The sequence below is a fragment of the Hemiscyllium ocellatum genome, chromosome 13 (assembly GCF_020745735.1).
Source record: "Hemiscyllium ocellatum isolate sHemOce1 chromosome 13, sHemOce1.pat.X.cur, whole genome shotgun sequence".
Lineage (NCBI taxonomy): Eukaryota > Metazoa > Chordata > Chondrichthyes > Orectolobiformes > Hemiscylliidae > Hemiscyllium > Hemiscyllium ocellatum.
In genome coordinates this window covers 6,088,044-6,107,991 of record NC_083413.1, presented here as the reverse complement: position 1 = coordinate 6,107,991, position 19,948 = coordinate 6,088,044, and the positions used below count along the sequence as shown (strand labels likewise).

General features: G+C 42.4%; 1 protein-coding gene across 3 annotated transcripts in view; it reads left to right on the top strand.

Moving 5' to 3' along the window:
* Positions 1 to 19,948, top strand: part of gk5 (glycerol kinase 5) — an 84,151-nt gene that overhangs the window by 15,427 nt on the left and 48,776 nt on the right. For 2 of the 3 annotated variants that reach the window (XM_060834505.1, XM_060834504.1), the window contains exons 2-4: positions 121 to 214; positions 7,901 to 7,976; positions 15,990 to 16,083. In XM_060834505.1, the coding sequence (XP_060690488.1) occupies positions 127 to 214; positions 7,901 to 7,976; positions 15,990 to 16,083 (258 nt within the window). In that variant the 5' untranslated portion in view covers positions 121 to 126. The remainder of the gene's footprint in view (positions 1 to 120; positions 215 to 7,900; positions 7,977 to 15,989; positions 16,084 to 19,948) is intronic. The other variant, XM_060834506.1, reaches the window with a different exon arrangement.

Sequence of the window (19,948 nt, the reverse complement as noted above, 5' to 3'; positions counted from 1 at the left end):
TTTTGAATATCTGAAGTTTGTTCTGCACTGTTGGATTCTGGTCATGTAACAATTGATGCTGTGTGAAATTTTTTTAAGTCTTTTTTAACTTAGATTGTTGCTATCAATTTTGCCAAACAGATAAACATGTTGTATCCCAAGCCTGGTTGGGTGGAAGTGAATCCAGAAGAGATGTTTGAACAATTTGTTGCTGTTGTTAAGGAGGCGGTTGAAGGTAAGGGGGGGAAATTTGTTTGTTTTTAGTGGTATAGTGGGGCGGCATGGTGGCTCAGTGGTTAGCACTACTGCCTCTCAGCACCAGGGTCCCAGGTTCAATCCCAGTCTTGGGCGACTGTTTGTGTGGAGTTTGCACATTCTCCCCCATGTCTCCCCTCACAGTCACAAAGATGTGCAGGTCAGGTGAATTGGCCATGCTAAATTGCCCATAGTGTTAGGTGCATTAGTGAGAGGGAATTGGGTCTGGGTGGGTTACTCCTTTTGGAGGGTCGGTGTGGACTGGTTGCACCGAAGGGCCTGTTTCCACACTGTAGGGAATCTAATCTATACCCCATATTGGAGGTCCAAAAAAACTGGCTTTGTCCCTTAACATTTTATGAGAAATTGTCCTTGTGAATCAAAGAGCAAAATATCTACTCAATTCTTCTGCCATTTCTTTGTTCCCTGTCGGATTTCTCCATTCTCGACTGTAAGGGACATACATTTTCCTTCACTAATCTTTTTCACTTTGCATATTTAAATAAGTTTTTACTGTCCATTTTTATGTTCCTTACAACTTTATACTCTCTTTTGCCCCTCTTCATCAAACTTTTTTGATCTCTTGTTGAATTCTAAACTGCTCCCAGTCCTCAGGTTTGCTACTTTATCTGGCAATTTTATATATCTAGTCTGATACGATCACTAATTTCTTTTGTAAGCCTTAATTGAGCCTCCTTGTTTACTTTTGCACCAGCTAAGATTTGAATAATTGTATTCATACATTAGCTCCTTTTAATATTAGCCACTGCCTATCCACTTCCATCTCTTTTTTTAGTAATTAATCCATTGTCATCAACTCCAATCCCATACCCTCGTAGTTCCCTTCTTATTTTGATTCAGGAACGTTGTTTTCAATTTAACTTGTTTTCCGTGTTAATGAATGAATGATTGTCATTTTGTGGTCACTTTTCCTTATGGACTCTTTGCAACAAGGTGGTTAATTTATCCTTTTCTCATTACACAATTTGGAGGAACTTCACAAACTGAGTGGGGGCACCTCAAGGCACAGCAGCCAATGGTCACCTGATAACTTGGAATGCACAAGGTCAGAATACGAGAATGGAGATGTCTTTGTGGGTTGAGCTAAGATTTGAGAGAGAGACTTCAGACTTTCTCGAAGGATATGGGCATCATTGGTGAGGTGGTCATCTGTGCCCATTCGTAATTGCCATTGAACGGAGTTGTTTGCTCAGTCATTTCTCAAGACAATTGGGTCAACCATACTGTTGTGGCTGAGAGTCACATGTAATCCAGACCAGGTCGATTTCCTTCCTATAAAGTGTATGCGTGAATCTGAGGGCTATGTGGAGCAGTTTTATCTCCCTACCTCTGGACTAGCATGCCAGGGTTCAAGTCTGGCCAGCTCTAGAAATGTGTAATACGTGCCTAAACAGATTGGTTAAAAAGATGTTAGTGGGTGAATTGGTTTTGGCAGTTGGCAATGCTTTCACAATTACCATGACTGGCAGTAGCTCCCGGTTTCAGTTTTTTTTGTTTTAAACCAACTGATTTTCAATTCCACCAGCTGCTGTGGTGGGAATTGAGCCCATATTTCCAGAGCATTGGCTTGGGATTTTGGATTATAGACTCAGCGACGTTACAACTATGCAATTGAGAGATTTGAAACCAAGAAAGGGAATTTCTTAGTCAGGGTGTTGTTTGAGTTGGTCATTATAAGTGAGAGAACACAGGGCTGATAGGGAATGGGACTTGCTGCATGTGAAGCCATGGAATCCAGAGATCGACCTCCAGTTCACCCTACCTTCTGCAAAAATGCTATCCCGTATTCCCAATTCCTCCGCCTCTGCCGCATCTGCTCCCAGGAGGACCAGTTCCACCACAGGACACACCAGATGGCCTCCTTCTTTAAAGACTGCAATTTCCCCTTTCACGTGGTTGAAGATGCCCTCCAATGCAACTCATGCATGTCCCACACCTCTGCCCTCAAACCCAACCCCTCGGACTGCCACAAAAACAGAACCCCCCTGGTCCTCACATTTCACCCCACCAGCCTCTGAATACATCGCATCTTCTGCTGACATTTGCACCACCTACAAACTGATCCCACCACCAAGGATATATTTCCCTCAAAGTTTGGGAGAAGATTTGTAGCTCGGGTGCTCGTTGTTGTGGTTCTTTTCGTCGAGCTGGGAATTTGTGTTGCAGACGTTTCGTCCCCTGTCTAGGTGACATCCTCAGTGCTTGGGAGCCTCCTGTGAAGTGCTTCTGTGATGTTTCCTCTGGCATTTGTAGTGGTTTGAATCTGCCGCTTCCAGTTGTCAGTTCCAGCTGTCCGCTGCAGTGGCCGGTATATTGGGTCCAGGTCAATGTGCTTATTCCCTGAACAGCCAGGGAATTCCTAGAGGCATGGCACTCATCCACAGATTCAATCATTAAGAACATCGACCTGGACCCAATATACCGGCCACTGCAGCGGACAGCTGGAACTGACAACCGGAAGCGGCAGAGACAAACCACTATAAATGGCGGAGGAAAGATCACAGAAGCGCTTCACAGGAGGCCCCCAAGCACTGAGCATGTCACCTAGACAGGGGACGAAACGTCTGCAACACAAATTCCCAGCTCGGCGAACAGAACCACAACAATATATTTCCCTCCCCACCCATTTCCACTTTCCGTAAAGACTCTTCCCTCCGCGACTTGCACATCCACCAATGTTATTTATTGTATCCATTGCTCCCAATGCGGTCTCCTCTACATTGGGGAGACTGGCCATCTACTTGCAGAGCGCTTCCGAGAACATCTCCGGGACACCCACACCAATCAACCCCACCGCTCTGTGGCCCAACATTTCAACTCCCCCTCCCATTCTGCCAAGGACATACAGGTCATGGGCCTCCTCCACCGCCACTGCCTCACCACCCGACACCTGGAGGAAGAATGCCTCATCTTCCGCCTCGGAACACTTCAACCCCAGGGCATCAATGTGGACTTCAGCAGTTTCCTCATTTCTCCTTCCCCCACCTCACCTCAGTTCCAACCTGCCAGCTCAGCACCGTCCCCATGACCTGCCCCATCTGTCGATCTTCTCACCTATCTGCTGCACCCTCCTCTCTGACCTGTCGCTTTCAACCCCACCTCCACCCACCTTCGAGCCCCCCCTCCCCACACTCTCCCATTTATCTCTCCACTCCTGAGACTCCCAGCCTCATTCCTGATGAAGGGCCTTTACCCAAAACGTTGATTTTCCCACTCCTCGGATGCTGCCTGACCTGCTGTGCTTTTCCAGCACCGCTCTAATCTTGACTCCAGTACATATGGATGATAGCCTATTCAAAACCAGTCAGGAGTGTGTTGGCACGGTTGAGCCCTGATGGAAGGGAGACCTGAATAAAGATTTCAGTAAAATATGAGCTGAGCTGGAACCTGAACTCGGGCAGTGTCAAAAGAACTCGAACTTAGTTTCACAAGTTTTCTTCCACATCAGTGTTTCCTGTTGTCTAATTCAAGTAACACAAAGAGCAGACTATTTTGCAACAGCCAAGTCTGTACTGCCTTTCTTTCCTATTGAGTAATGCTGGTCTTTGGTAATGATGCTTGATGGCCCAGGGAAAGTCTGAGGCTCTCCATGTGGAGGAAACTTGGGTGTGGTTCCAGGAAACTTTGAGGGCAGAGAACTTGAGGCGGTGGCTTGTGTAATCAGAATTTTTTTTAAAGTTGAAGCACACTCGAAGCAAATCAATGGATAGTGCAAATCCGCTTAGAATTAACAGGGTGACACAGTGGCTCAGTGGTTAGCACTGCCACCTCAAAGCAGCAGGTTCCCAGGTTTGATTCCAGCCTCTGGCGACTGTCTGTGTGGAGTTTGTATGTTCTCCCCGTGTCTGTGTGGGTTTCCTCTGGGTGCTCCAATTTCTGCCCACATTCAAAAAGATGTGCAAGTCCAGTGAATTGGCCTTGCTAAATTGTCCATAGCTGTTTAGGTGCATTAGTCAGGGTGGTGAGTTACTTTTCGGTGTGGGCTTGTTGGGCCGAAGGGCCTGTTTCCACACCGTGAGGAATGTAATCTAACCGTAGGATATCTCCAATGTGGAAGCAGGCCATTTGCCCTATCGAGTCCACACTGACCATTCCAAGAGCATCTCGCTTTCAGCCCCCCACCCCACATACCATCTTTGTCCAGTATTCTCTCAAATGCCCCAAAGGAACCTGCCTTCTCTGCATTTCCACGCAGTGCATTCCAGACCCTAACTACTCAGTGAAAAATGATTTTTCCCTCATCACTTTTGATCTGTCTGCATATCACTTTTTTTTTTAAATCTCTGCCCTCTTCTTTTTTACAATCAGGAACAGCTTCTCACTGTCTACTCCACCCATCCCTTTCATGATTTTGTAAACTTCTAACAAATATCCTCTCAGTCACCTTCTCTGAGCAGAACAGTGCCAACCTCATCAATCTGTTCTCATTATTTGAAGTTTCTCATTCCCAGAACTGTTGCTGTAACCCCCTACTACACTATGTACAATGCTACGCCTTTTACAAAATGTAGTACCCACAGCAGCACACTCTGCTCCAACTTGAGGTCAAAAAAGTGTCTGTTCAAACTTATCCGATTTTCCTTTTCAGTTTCCTTGGCCGGAATTGTTAGCTTAAACGAGGATTTATAAAGTATGGTACAATGTAAATTTTCAAGTTACTCTCTCTCACATTTCAATTTAGAGCTGCACTTAGTTGCAAGGGTAGGAGGGAAATTCCACTCCTGTAAATAAATTAGGTTTAAAAATAAAGGGATGATTGACCAGGTTTTTGTACAGAAGTCAAAGCTTGGAAATTTCCTGTCAGCCTCTATATAAGGGGCCCTCCCATGCAGTATTGTTGGGCTAGTTGTGATACTAGAGTTAATTTGATCTGATCTGCAGAAAATTGGAGGCCCTGAGGCTAGGGTGGGATGTCTCTGTTCTGCATGTAGAATGTAAATGATCTTACATTCCCATCCCTGGGTATTCAGAGGTAATTTACATTTGCATCATCACCCTATTCAAGATCAGTAGGACCATTGCAGTTGGAGTTTTGACTACTCTTGTAGCTGAAGGTGATTTGCAACAGATTTAGCCGGGTGATTTATGTTGTTTCTGGAAATGCTGTCACTGTTGTCTTGAGGGGCATGTGACTATGGGGGAGTGATTGTGATGTAAAGATTTTGTATAAAGGAAGGATTGTTTCCTTTGTTCAGGGAGTCCTCTCGACATGCTTTGCAAGCGTGGCGAAGAGTATTCAGGGTTTCTCCCCAGTTTGTACTTGTCTAATAAAATTTTGGTTGTTCACAGAAGTCAGTGTATTGCAGTTGCATCAAGTGTGTAAGAATCTCAGGAAAAAGAACTTAACGTGGTGTTGTTGAACAGGGAATTGGGGTTCAGGTACATAATTCTTTGAAATGTGCATCCCAGGTAGATGGGCTGGTTAAGGTATTTAGCATATTTGCTTTCATAGCTCAGACCCTTTTGAGTACAGAAGTTAGGATGTCATGTTGGGGTTGTACAGGATGTTGGTGAAGCCTCTTCTCAAGTACTGTGTACAGTTCTGGCCTTCCTCCTGTAGGAAGGATATTATTAAATTGAAGAGGGTTCAGAATAGATTTACCAGGATATTGCCGGATATGGAGGTTGGGGCTGGGACTATTTTAGAGATAATGTGGGCAAGGTGTTTTTAACAGACTTTCAAAAATTTCCCAAGTCCAGACTATGGCTCAAGAATCTTCTAACTGTGGTAAACCATGTGTCTTCGACATTAGCGTACCTCCATGAAGATTGCAAGATGGATGTGTTTACTTTGTCAATGGAATTGACCGTTTTGGGATTGTACGATGTAGCTTTGACCCTATGCTGTGCCAGAGAAAATGGCTGATGCTGAGAAATGGGATGGAATTCCTCAAATTGGGATTCCCACTGTTGTTGTAGGCCCCTAGTGACGGCCTCCAGGGAAATGTTGAGCCATTTTTTAAATGATCCTTGACAATAGCTGGTATCCTTTTATAGGTTAACTGAAGAAAGACTTCTTAATTTGAAGCTACAAGAAAATCAAGAGCTGTCACATTGACATTTTGTGGATCAGTTAACAGGAATGGAACCCATTTAGATTGTCAGTTTTATTCTTCCATTTAAAGTCACGTTTTATTTAAACTGTGTTTTGACCTACTCCACTTTTATGCCATTCACGATTTAACCTGGAAAGCAATTTCTGTTATACATTTGTCCCTTTTTAGCGGGTTTGTATAAATTTCCTGATGTCCTGAAATTGCTTTTCATCAAATTTGTACACTTCTTAGCCTGCTAATGTTCAGAGTCCTGCTTTAATCAAATCTAATTTGTTTTGGCTTTCAGAAACTATTTGCAAGGTGAAATGCCAAAAGATCCTGGAGGATTTGAAATTTGTTTTCATTGCTTATTTGATAACTAATTTGGTTCAGCGTGGCATTGTTTGTATCTTGATAAAAATATTATCCCTGTGAAGCAAAAATTACTTTACCAATATGGGGTGAGAAAGTTAAAAGCTGATGTTCTGCTGGTTTTGATAATATCAGTGATGATGATTACATGCTGTCTTAAATACTGAAAGACATAGTTCATAGGAACATTATGGAACAAAGAATATGTGGTAAAGGAAGATATGTCAGATGATTAAGATCCTGCTGACTGTGCTAGGTTTGAAGGAATGTCTTGAAGAGCATGAGACAGAGGCTGGGGGAGAGTTAATTCCAGAGCTCAGAGCCTTGGCAACAGAAGGTGTGGCCCCCCAATAGTGGAACCATTTCACATTAGACCTGACTATCCAGTTTAGCTATCTTAATGTGGGGTTTGAGTAGATTTCAGAGATATGGATAGCTGTAATTACTTCAAAAATAGCTTGAATATCAAAACAGAATTTTAGTTTTTTTTTGTTTAATTAACCCTTCAATATCATCTCAAACAGACTTTGAAATGACGTACATGTTTAACTGGATTGTATGAAGTTTTGTTCAGCGATTTGAATAGACTAATGTCTGTTGTAAATAGTGAACAAAGGAACTTCATATGAATGAGTTAGGCTAATACAGCGCAGATTTAAAGGCTGAAATTGTCTGTCGCTGTTCTAATACAATATTCTGTATTCAGGGCAGTTTCTTTCTAAGTGGTAAACTATTCGCATTGACCTCTTTTGGTGCTCTGTTTCATTAACTACTCTGTGCGTCTGTCTCTCATAAGAGACCCGCCCGATGGTGTTTAGGGACCATGGCGAATTTACTTTTGCCTGCCAGGGATCTTACCTGGAATCCTGGCCCAGGTTACTTGGGTGATGAAGGAAGCTTGATACAATTTGTTCTTCACATTTGTAGAGACTGTTTGTAGTTTCATAGTCAGAAGTAGGACTTGACTGAAGATAGATTATTTTTTGAAAGTGCAGTTCCATTGTTATCACCTTCCCCTCCCTCACAAGTGTAGTTTCTCATCCTTGGTTAAACAGGGTGGGTGCTAACTGGACGTGTGCCAAGCTTATCTGAATACCTCCGTAGCGTTAAGCTCAGAGCCACTTTTGGACCTTCCCGTTGCTTCAGATTAGCTGTCAATTAAAACCTGAGCAAAGTTTTTCTAGCCTAGTTCATGCATTCCATTAAAAAGAAACCTGTGTTTTTTTTTGTGCTTCTAGATTCTGGATTGAACATTAAGCAGATGGTGGCCCTTGGCATTTCAACACAGAGAGCAACATTTGTCACTTGGGACAAGTAAGTATTTGAAGAGATTAACATACCTTTAGCTGCAAGCTTTGATTGGAATGGAACCAGCTTTAAATCTACAATTGCCATCTAAGAAATTGTTTTGTTGAGGAATTGCAGAGGGATTTTCACGGAGAGAATAAAAACCAGACCGAAATCACACTCTTTTATTTCTGCTTGTTTCCAGAAGGTTTTCTGTGTCCTGTAATCCAGGAGATGTAAAGAGGCACTTTTATCCCTCCACCCTTCTCGCAAAAAGAATACATAATTTTAGAACAATGAGCCACCTTGTTTCACAGTCATGTAAACTTGCCAGGACTGAAACAGCAGCTCATCCAATAGCTCATCAGTTCTGCCTGACCTTTAAGAGAGGTCACATCTGGAAGATATTATCAATCAGATTCATCAACAAAACATTCTGCAGCTTGCAAAATGAATTGCAAGTGGTCATATCTTTCTCTTTGAAAGAGAAACTTCCTAATGTTCTACCTTTTGAACCAATCTGAGTGAAATTTGGTATGGAGTAACATGATATTTAGAACAAATCTGTGGTGTACAGTTATCCTGGTCCACTTGGTGCCCACTAAATATTACTGACAATCAATTAAATAAATGGCATTTACTTTCTCCAGTAATTTTGTTCGTGAACCTGTGGGGCACAAGTGGTTGTGTTACAACCATCGGGGCTGGATGCCATCGTGGGGAGGTTACAGTAGACTGTAGCTTTAAGAATATTGACAGCACTGCATCCATACAAGATCCACTGTGATTGATATATAGAACAATAATATTTTTGGACTTGAAGTTTCTTGAGAATTGCATACAGGCAAAGCATGTATTTACAATGTGGTTGTCAGCAAAGGAGTTGACCATTCAGTCCCATCAGCCAGCTCTTTAATTCAGCTGGTCTGTACCTGAACTCTCCCTGCCTGCTTTTGTAACTCCTGACTGATAAATGTCTTCTGGTTTCTGTCTCTGAAGCTCCAATTAACGAAGTTGTTTTGGGGGAATTGAGTGTCAGACTTCTACTGCTCCTTATACAGGCAGTTTTTAACCAATACAGAACAAGCTTGGTTATCCAAATGACACGGGTGGGGAGTATTTTGTTTGGAAAACTAAGAGTTCAGATAACGGATTGTTCGGATAATGGATAGCGTTTTTACAGGACCTTGAGATTTTGTTTGGACAATACGATATTCAGATATTTGACTGCAATTCACTGCATTCCCCAAATATTGTATGATCCTGTCTTTGTCATTTAAATACCTCATTCTGAATACTCCTCCAAACTCAAGAAATTACAAGCTTTTTAATGGAACTTTGATACATAATGTAACGCTCTAACTCCTGGTATCTTTCAGTGCAGCATCGTAGAAGCAGAGCACTCTGGTTCTATCGTTATGCATTGCTTCTGGGTGTGGAGTGATTATTGAGAGTTGGTAAAGCCAAATGACGATGGTTAGTTGAGTTCCTTTGGGTTTAAGGAGGAGCGTGAACCGTTTTTTTTTGTTGGGATTTTTTTACATTGAATCTTTTAAAATCTGCTTGTATAATGGCCCAGATAGAGATGCAGCTCTTTGTGGGCAGGACAGTACTGCTGTTCTGCAGTAAGGAACTGCACTGTTGGTATTGACTATTTGATCACTTTACAATAAGGAAGTTAAACATGACATTCTGATCTTCACATTGACCGTACCAGAGCTGAACTGAGGTGATGTACAAGGCTAGACACGCAATGTTCCACCTTCAGTATTTTTATTGGAAAGTTTCCTCATGAAGCAGTACTTATGGTTTAGTTTTGCTAGTGCTGTGAGAATTTTGCATTCACCTATTATAATGGCAACGTTTGTGAAGGTTTGTAGCTCAGGTTGAGGTTTAGGGTGTAGGTTTGCTCACTGAGCTGTAGGTTTGATATCCAGACATTTCATTACCTGGCTAGGTAACATCATCAGTGGTGACCTCCAAGTGAAACGAAGCTGTTGTCTCCTGCTTTCTATTTATATCTTTCTCCTGGATGGGGTTCCTGAGGTTTGTGGTGATGTCATTTCCTGGTCGTTTTCTGAGGGGTTGATAGATGGCATCTAGATCTATGTGTTTGTTTATGGCGTTGTGGTTGGAGTGCCAGGCCTCTAGGAATTCTCTGGCATGTCTTTGCTTAGCCTGTCCCAGGATAGATGTGTTGTTCCCAGTCAAAATGGTGGTTTTTTTTAAATCCGTGTGTAGGGCTACGAGGGAGAGAGGGTCGTGTCTTTTTGTGGGTAGCTGGTGTTCGTGTATCCTGGTGGCTAACTTTCTTCCTGTTTGTCCTACGTGGTGTTTGTGGCAGTCCTTGCACGGAATTTTGTAGATGACGTTGGTTTTGTCCATGGGTTGTACTGGGTCTTTTTGTTAGTTTTTGTTCGAGAGTGTTGGTGGGTTTGTGTGCTACTAGGATTCTGAGGGGTCTCAGTCTGGCTGTCTTTTCTGAAACTTCGTTGATGTATGGTAAGGTGGTTAGGGTTTCTGGCTATGTTGGTCTGCTTGTCGTGGTTTGTTCTTGAGGAATCTGTGCACACTTTTTTGAGTATCCGTTCTTCTTGAATGCGTCGTATAGGTGGTTCTCTGTTTTCCGAAGTTCGTCTGTGCTGTAGTGTGTGGTGGCTCGTTGGAATAGTGTTCTGATACAGCTTCGTTTGTGTGTGTCGGGATGGTTGCTGGTGTAGTTAAGTATTTGGTCAGTGTCAGTTTTATGTATATGCAGGTTTGTAGTTCTTCCTCCATGGTGAACTTTATGCCTGTGAGGGTGTTGTTGATGATGTTAAATGTCTCTTCTATCTCGTTTCGTTTTGTGATAACAAAGGTGTCATCTACGTAGCGGACCCAGATTTTTGGTTTGATGATTGGTAGGGCTGTTTGTTCTAGTCTTTGCATTACTGCTTCTGCTATGAATCCTGATAGCGGAGATCCCATGGGTGTGCCGTTGGTTTGTTTGTAGACTATGTTGTTGAAAGTGAAGTGGGTGGTGAGGCACAGGTCCACTAGCTTCATGATGTTTTTGTTGGTAATGTGATTGATGGTGGTTGGGGTGTGTGTGATGGTCTCTTCTAAAAGTGTGGTGAGTGTTTCCTTTGCCAGGTCGATGCTGATGAAGGTGAACAGTGCTGTTACGTCGAATGAGATCATTGTTTCGTCTTCCTCTATTTTGGTGTTTTTGATGATTTTTTAGGAATTCCTGGATGGAGTGCTGTGACTCTTCTACTAGGTATTTCAGTCTTGCGTGGAGTTCTTTGGCCAGTCTGTAAGTTGGTGTTCTGGGTAGTGGACTATGGGTCTGAGGGGGGGGGCTCCTGGTTTATGGATTTTTGGTAGTCCATAGAATCGTGGGGTGCTGGTTTTGTCGGGTTTCATTTTCTGGAATTCCATCTTGTTTAATTGTCCGGAATTGTGTAATTTTTTAAGGAGATATGTAATTTTGTTTCCTTGTTGTGGGGTCGTGTCTAGCGCCACCTGTTGGTAGGTGTTGGTGTCTGCAAGTAGTGCATTGGCTTCCTCTATGTAGTCCCTTCTGTTCAGGATGACAGTGAGCCGACCTTTGTCTGCAGGTAATATAACGATGTTTTTGTCTTTTCAAAGGGTTTTCTCGGGCTTTCTTTTCTTGTGTTCAGTTTGTTTCCTTCCCTCTTTTGGCTCAGAGTAGGTGCAACTGTCTGTCTGATCGTTTGTTGTGTTTCTTCCGTGAGATTGTTGTCCTTCAATGTGGTTTCTAATGCCGCTAGGAAATCCTTCAGGTCAGCGTCTCGGTAACTGAAGTTTAATCCTTGACTAGAACCGCTTTTTCTGTGTCTGATAAGGTCCGGTCTGATAATTTCGTTATCCATGCCCCTGTGTTATCTGTTTCGTCTTTTTCGTGAGTTTGTCAAGTTTTTTTTCTTCAGGTCCCGATTTTTCTTTATCTGTGTTTGGCGTTTATGGCTCGTTCTACCGCGTCTGTCCATTCTTGACGTGTTGCTTTGTTTGAATAACAGGTTTTGGCGCGCGATTTCTCAGTTGTATTTTTGGAATACGGTGGGCGTCATTGATTAGCTCTCGGAGCATTCTGCAGCCGTTTTGTTCTGTTAAATTTTTGGCTTGAGGTGTTTTTATCGGTGGTTTATTTTGGAGACATTTTGGCAGTACCTGTTTTCTTAAACAGTTGTTCACGAGTGGAACTCTCTCAGATGGCATTCCTTTCCCATCTTCGGGCCAGTTGTAGCATGTTGCAAGGTTTGTGAAGGTTTGTAGCTCAGGTTGAGGTTTAGGGTGTAGGTTTGCTCACTGAGCTGTAGGTTTGATATCCAGACGTTTCGTTACCTGGCTAGGTAACATCATCAGTGGTGACCTCCAAGTGAAGCGAAGCTGTTGTCTCCTGCTTTCTATTTATATCTTTCTCCTGGATAGGGTTCCTGAGGTTTGTGGTGATGTCATTTCCTGTTTGTTTTCTGAGGGGTTGACGAAGGGCATCTAGATCTATGCACAGTTCCGGACAATTAAACAAGACAGAATTCCAGAAAATGAAACCCAACGGGACCAACCTCCCATGATTCTATGGACTACCAAAAATCCATAAACCAGGAGCCCCCCTCAGACCCATAGTCTCACTACCCGGAACACCAACTTAAAGACCGGCCAAAGAACTACACACAAATCTGAAATACCTAGTAGAAGAGTCTCAGCACTCCATCCACTCCACCGAAGAATTCCTGAAAATCAAAAACACCAAAATAGAGGAAGACGAAACAATGATCTCATTCGACATAACAGCACTGTTCACCTCCATCAACATCGACCTGGCAAAGGAAACACTTACCACACTTTTAGAAGAGACCATCACACACACACACCAACCACCATCAATCACATTACCAACGAAAACATCATGAAGCTAGTGGAACTGTGCCTCACCACCCACTTCACTTTCAACAACATAGTCTACAAACAAACCAACAGCACACCCATGGGATCTCCGTTATCAGAATTCATAGCAGAAGCAGTAATGCAAAGACTAGAACAAACAGCCCTACCAACCACCAAACCAAAAATCTGGGTCTGCTACGTAGATGACACCTTTTGTCATCACAAAACGAAACAAGATAGAAGAGACATTTAACATCATCAACAACACCCTCACAGGCATAAAGTTCACCAAGGAGGAAGAAACCAACAACAAACTCGCATTCCTGGACGTCACAATCGAAAGAAAGGGAGAATTACAAACCTGTGTATACAGAAAACGGACAAACACTGACCAAATACTTAACTACACTAGCAACCATCCCAACACACACAAACAAAGCTGTATCTGAACACTATTCCAACGAACCACCACACACTGCAGCACAGACGAACTTCGGAAAACAGAGCAGAACCACCTATGCGACATATTCAAGAAGAACGGATACTCAAAAAATACAGTGCGCAGATTCCTCAAGAACAAACGACAACAAGCAGACAAAACACAGCCAGAAACCCTAACCACCTTACCATACATCAAAGAAGTTTCAGAAATGACAGCCAGACTACTGAGACCCCTTGGAATCCTAGTAGTGCACAAACCCACCAACACACTCGAACAAAAACTAACAAACTTAAAAGACCCAGTACAAGCCATCGACAAAACAACGTCATCTACAAAATTCCATGCAAGGACTGCCACAAACACTACGCAGGACAAACAGGAAGAAAGTTAGCCACCAGGATACACGAACACCAGCTAGCCACAAAAAGACACGACCCTCTCTCCCTCGTAGCCCTACACACGGTTTAAAACAAACCCACCATTTCAACTGGGGCAACACATCTATCCTGGGACAGGCTAAGTAAAGACATGCCAGAGAATTCCTAGAGGCCTGGCACTCCAACCACAACGCCATAAACAAACACATAGATCTAGATACCATCTATCAACCCCTCAGAAAATGAACAGGAAGTGACATCACCACAAACCCCAGGAACCCCATCCAGGAGAAAGATATAAATAGAAAGCAGGAGACAACAGCTTCGTTTCACTTGGAGGTCACCACTGATGATGTTACCTAGCCAGGTAATGAAACGTCTGGATTTCAAACCGACAGCTCGGTGAGCAAACCTAAATATTGGGTTATAATTCCCACACACAAGTATCTGGTATGTGATGAAGATGTGAAGGAGAATTGTCCAAATCATTAATGTAATTGCCAGACCAAGTTAAAGATACCTTATTCCGTACTTCACCTCACCGGGCCACATTGAACATTTCCTCGAGAGATTGTACAAATCATCATTAAGATATGAGATATTCTAGTAGATGTGACTAATTAAAGGTGTTAAGTGTGCTGATTTTTAGTCAAATGCAGTACATATCATATTTCGGCTATAAAGAGTGAGTTTTCCTAGTTTAATCATACATGTCTACTGCACAACAAAAGACCCTTCGGCCCATTGAGTCTGCACTGGTTTAAAAAAACAACCACCTGACTATTCCAGTCCCATTTTTCCAGCAGTTGGCCCATAGCCTGTGTGAATACTTAAATGTGATGAGGGTTTCAGTCTTTGCCACAGTGACAGGCAGTGTGTTCCAGATTCCACTAACCTCTGGGTGAAAAAGGTTTTCCCTCATACTCTCTCCAAACCTCCTGCCCTTCACCTTAAATCTCTAACCTCCAGTCATGATCATCCCTCAAGGGGGCAAGTTTCTTCCTACCCATGCCTTTCATAAAACTGTACATCTCAATCATGTTCCCTCACAATCTAGTGTGGAACCAGTGTTGGTTTCCAGTGTTCAGTAAAGTTGCTGCAAAAATCCCCCCCCAGAAAGATCGGACATGACGTGGGGCTGTTCGTTCTAAAGATATAGATTGAAATTGTCAAACAGTTCCTATTTTTGGCCTATTGACTCAAGATGGCTTCACAGATTTCATCAGTGCAGCTTTTCCAGCTGCCTGAGAGATGTTTAGTATCATGGTTCCTGTTTTGGTGAGATGGCTTATTTGGTGGGATTGAGGTGCAATAGTTTCGTTTATTTATTGTGCTAACAAATAGCTGATGATATGTGAAAATTGCTCACCGCACTCGGTGTGTTTGTCATCGCAACACTTTCAGTGGGAAGACAGCAGTAACAATATTTCAAATTAATTTCCTGTTATATGAAACACAGCTGCTGCTATTTTTATCAAAAGCTCATTTTATGGTATTTGGAATTTTGGAGTCATGTGCTGGGCATGTATGAATACATTTTCTAGTTTATCATTGGCAAGTTTAGTTCTAGGTGTGGGTTATAGATATGAGATATAGGCACAGGCGTAGGCCATTCAGCCCCTCAAGCCTATTCTACTGTGCAATGGCTGATCCCATATTCCTCCTACCCTTTCCCCATTTGCCTGGAATCCCCTATCGATGCTTGATCAATCTATTTCAGCGACTCATACACAAGGGCTCTGGCCCCACAGTTCTCTGTGGCAAGGAGTTCCAAAGAGAGACAAACCTCCAAGAGAAGAGATTTCTTCTTCTCTGTCTTAAAATCAAAAGCTTCCTGTTGCTTATTGTCCCTTTAATCAACCCTTTGTCTTTCAAGTTTTCTGCATATCTAAACACTCTGAAAGTAGAGAATTTTCATTTCCACTTTATTGGAGAGTCCCAGAAGGAAATTCTGGCACTATTTTGTTTTCTTACATATGTGATATGCTACTATACCCAGAAAACTACTTGTTCTTTTACTGAACCGTCATGTCATGATCTATCAGTCAACCTTTAAAACTATACTTACAGGGAATGTGGATCAGAAAACTGGGGCAATTGTACCATGTTGCAAACTTAACTTCTCTCCATTTTTAAAATGGGATTCTATGTAGAAATGGTTGTATGATCAATATGTTACTGTTCAGCCAAAAATCTCTTAAATTATCTATGGAAAATGTGATGTCTTTATACTTGTCCAACACATTGCAGTTGAGCACGGGAATTGAAAGTCTCACTGAGATCATTGCAACTGTAACATTCTTCTTCCAAATGTTCTGTATCTCTTTTTAGGACAACAGGAAGACCCTTTCATAACTTTATCTGTTGGCAAGACCTACGCGCAGTTGACCTTGTCAGATCGTGGAACAAGTCATTTTTACTTTGGGTAATGTAGTCATGTTATAATTCATGGGCGTTACAAACTGAGTGCTGTATTTTGAGGACAAGGCGTACTAGATACTGGACAGCAAATTGATGAATGACATTTGTTGTTTTAATTTTGATTTGCGTATTTCAAAATAATGTTTTGTAACCTCTGCATTTTGATAATGATGTGGAACAGCTTGTAAAGTTCTGAAGAAAGATCACTGGAGTCAAAACCTTAAGTCACTAAGAAATAGAAACAGGAATATGCTGTTTGGCCATTCAATAGGATCATGGCTGAACCAACACTCCTCACGAACATTTACTCCCATTTCCCCATAACCCTTGGTTTCCCTGCTATTCAAGAATCTTTCCTGATGAAGGGCTTTTGCCCGAAACGTCAATTTCGCTGCACTTTGGATGCTGCCTGAACTGCTGTGCTCTTCCAGCACCACTAATCCAGAATCTGGTTTCCAGCATCTGCAGTCATTGTTTTTACCTCCTTCAAGAATCTATCTCTACCTTAAATATGCAAAAGTGTTGTACCCCTCAGCACTCTATGGCAAGGAGTTCCAAAGACATCCAACCCTCCGAGAAAATCCTCCTCATCTCTGTCTTAAATTGTACCCTTTTTATTCTGCAACTCTCCCAGGTAGAGAAACATCCTCTCAGTATTGACCTTGTAAAACTGCTTAAGAATCTGTTTATTTTAATGAGATCACCCCTCATTTTTCTGAACCCCAGTCAGTACAGTCCCAGCCTGTTTAGTCTTTGCTTGTAAGATAATCCCTCATACCAGGCGTCTACAAGTGAACTGCCTCCAATAAAAAAAAACATCTTTTCTTAAGTAAGGTGACTAAAAGTGTTCCAGTTGTGGTCTCACCAGTACCTTGTACAATTGCAGTAAGACTTTACGACTCTTGTACTCTCTTTGCGTGCTCCAGACCTGCTGGGTTTGCCAGTTTTTCTGATTTTTTTTTTAAAACAAGTTGCAACAGTGATCTTTGGCATTATAGACCAGATCAAACCCAACCCACCCCTTTAAAATATCTCCAGAAAATAATCTAGTTCCTAACCATTTCATGTTTTAATAGTAACGCTAAGGCGTTGCATTCCAGATGCAATTTGATTGGTCAAACTATTCAATGTTAAGTAGAACACCCATGTATTTAACCACGGTGTAAAAATAAAATAATTAGCTTAATATAACTCTGTTGAAATGCTGAACCAAATTATATGTGTGTTAACTACTGCTAGTTCACTGTTCCAAAACAGTAACATCAGGTGGTTGAAGGAGCAGTGCTCTGAAAGCTCCTGCTTCTAAATAAGCCTATTGGACTATAACCTGGTGTTGTGTGATTTTTAATTTTGTACACCCCAGTCCAACACCAGCATCTTCAAATCATGTTCATTTTTTTAATTGTTTACACTAGCAGTTTTGTTCAGGAGGTTATTTGGTAATTTGTTCAATGTCATGCACGTTTTATAATAGTCACCACCTTTTTTGATAACCTGCTGTGATTCAGAGAAGATGTTAACGTGGTAACTAAAACGGTGTATGAGCACTTGCCTTTGTCAGTCGAGATTTTAATCATCAGAGCAGGGAGGTTGTGCTGGAGCTGTGTTAGGTCTCAGCTGGAGTACTGTGCGCTGTTCTGGTCACTACTCTACTCTCTAGGAAGGAAGTGATTGCACAGTAGGGGGTGCGGAGGAGATTTACCAGGATGTTGCCTTGGATGGAGCATTTCGGAGATGGAGAGGCTGGATAAGCTCAGGTTGTTTTCTTTGGAGCAGGCAAGGCTGAGAGAGGACCTGATGGAGGAGGATAAGATTGATGGCCATGGACGGTGTGGATAGGAAGCAGCTGTTCCCCTTTTATTGAAGGGACAATAACCAGGTGCATAATTTTACCATGAAAGGCAGGAGGTTTAGAAAGGATTTGAGGAAATATTGTTTCACGGAGAGGATTTGGAGGGATCTAGAATGCCTGAGGGGGGAGTTGAGGCTGGAAACCTGAACCTTTTTAAAAAATACTTGAATGAGCACTTGAAGGGTCACCACAAGGCTATGGACCTCGTGGGGCTAGTGTAGATTTAGAGTATTTGTATAGATGTTGGAGACTCGATGGGCTGAAGGGCCTCTCCTGTACTGTATGCTGCTTTGATTACGGTGCAGAAAGAAGCCATTTGGTCCATTGTGCCTGTGACAGTTCTATGACCCAGTACCAATCTCCTGCATTTCCCCATATCCCTGCACACCATTCCTATCCAAATAATCATCCAATCCTACCATCTCGCCCTTGCATCATTTGTATGTATATTAAATCTACACCCACATGTTCTTGTTTCTTTTACATGTGGGAACAGCTCCTGATCTACTTTGTCCAAAGTGTTGTTGATTTTTGAAAACCTCAATCCGATCTCCTGTCTGCCATCTTCTCCCCAGAGAGGGCAGTCCCAACTTCAGCTGTAGTTTCTCATTCCTGGCATTGTTCTCATAAATTACTTCTGCATTCTCTCTGATGCATCTTTGCTGTAATGTGGCTCCCACCTGGAGTGGGAATTTTGTGCAAATTTCTAGTATGTTTGACGAGAACAGGAGAGCACGGGAATGAGCAAGTGCCAGTTCAGAAATCTGAACCTTGACAGTTCTTCAGTCAAGTGTTTTGGTCAGCCTCAAACTATAGCTCTGTTTATAGAGCCATAGAATCATGCAACATGGAAACGTACTCTTCGGTCCAACTCGACCATGCCAACCAGAAATCCAACCTGACCTTGTCCCATTTGCTAGCATTTGACCCATATTCCTCTGAACCCTTCATATACCCATCCAGATGCCTTTTTAAATGTCATAATTGTACCCACCTCCTCCACTTCCTCTGGCAGCTCATTCCATACATGCACCACCCTCTTTGTGAAAAAGTGACCACCCTCCTGCCAAGTCCTTTATTAACCTTTCCCCCCTCACTATAAACCTACACCCTCTAATTTTGGATATCCCCTATCCTAGGAAAAAGTCCTTGGCTGGGAAGCACCTGATCTGGTCCCAGCACTACGTTTTAAGATCTCCAGCCCATTCTCTTCTGCATTTTGAATACTTTTCAAGATATCACTGTTTATTTCCATGTCCTTGTCTATAGTAAATACTCATGTGAAACAATTGTTTAGTATCTCACCCCTCTTCTTTGGTTCCACACACAATCTGCCTCGTTGATCTTTAAGGGACTCTGTTTTCTCCCCAGTTACTCATTTGCTCTTTAATGTATTTGTAGAATCTCTTTGAATTCTCCTTAATCCTATTTGCTAAAGCTATCTCATGTCCCCTTTTTGCCCTCCTGATTTCCTTCTTAAAATACAACTGCCCTTGTACTCCTCTCTGGAATTCGCTCAATCCCAGCTGTCTAAATCTGATAAATGCATCCCTCTTTCTTGACAAGAGCCTCAATTTCTTGGGTCATCCAACATTCCCTACACCTATCTACCTTGTCCTTCACACTAACTGGAGCATACTGTCTCTGAATTCTCATTATCAATGGTCTCCCACTTTCCAATCATCCCTTTATCTGTGAATAGCTTCCCCCAATCAACTTTTGAAAGTTCCTGTCTAATACCGTGAAAATTGGCTTTACTCTGAGTTAAATTTTGGATCAGTTCTACCAATTTCCATAATTTTTAGTTTTAAAATAGTACGATCGCTGACCCTAATTTGCTCCACCACTGACACTTCAGTCACCTGCCCTGCCTTTCTTCCCAACAGAAGGTCAGATGTTGCTCCTTCTCTAGTAGGTACATTCACATACTGAATAAGAAAGTATTTTTGTACATGCTTAACAAATTCCTCCCTATCCGAGCCCTTAACACTGACAGTCCCAGTCTGTGTTCGGGACG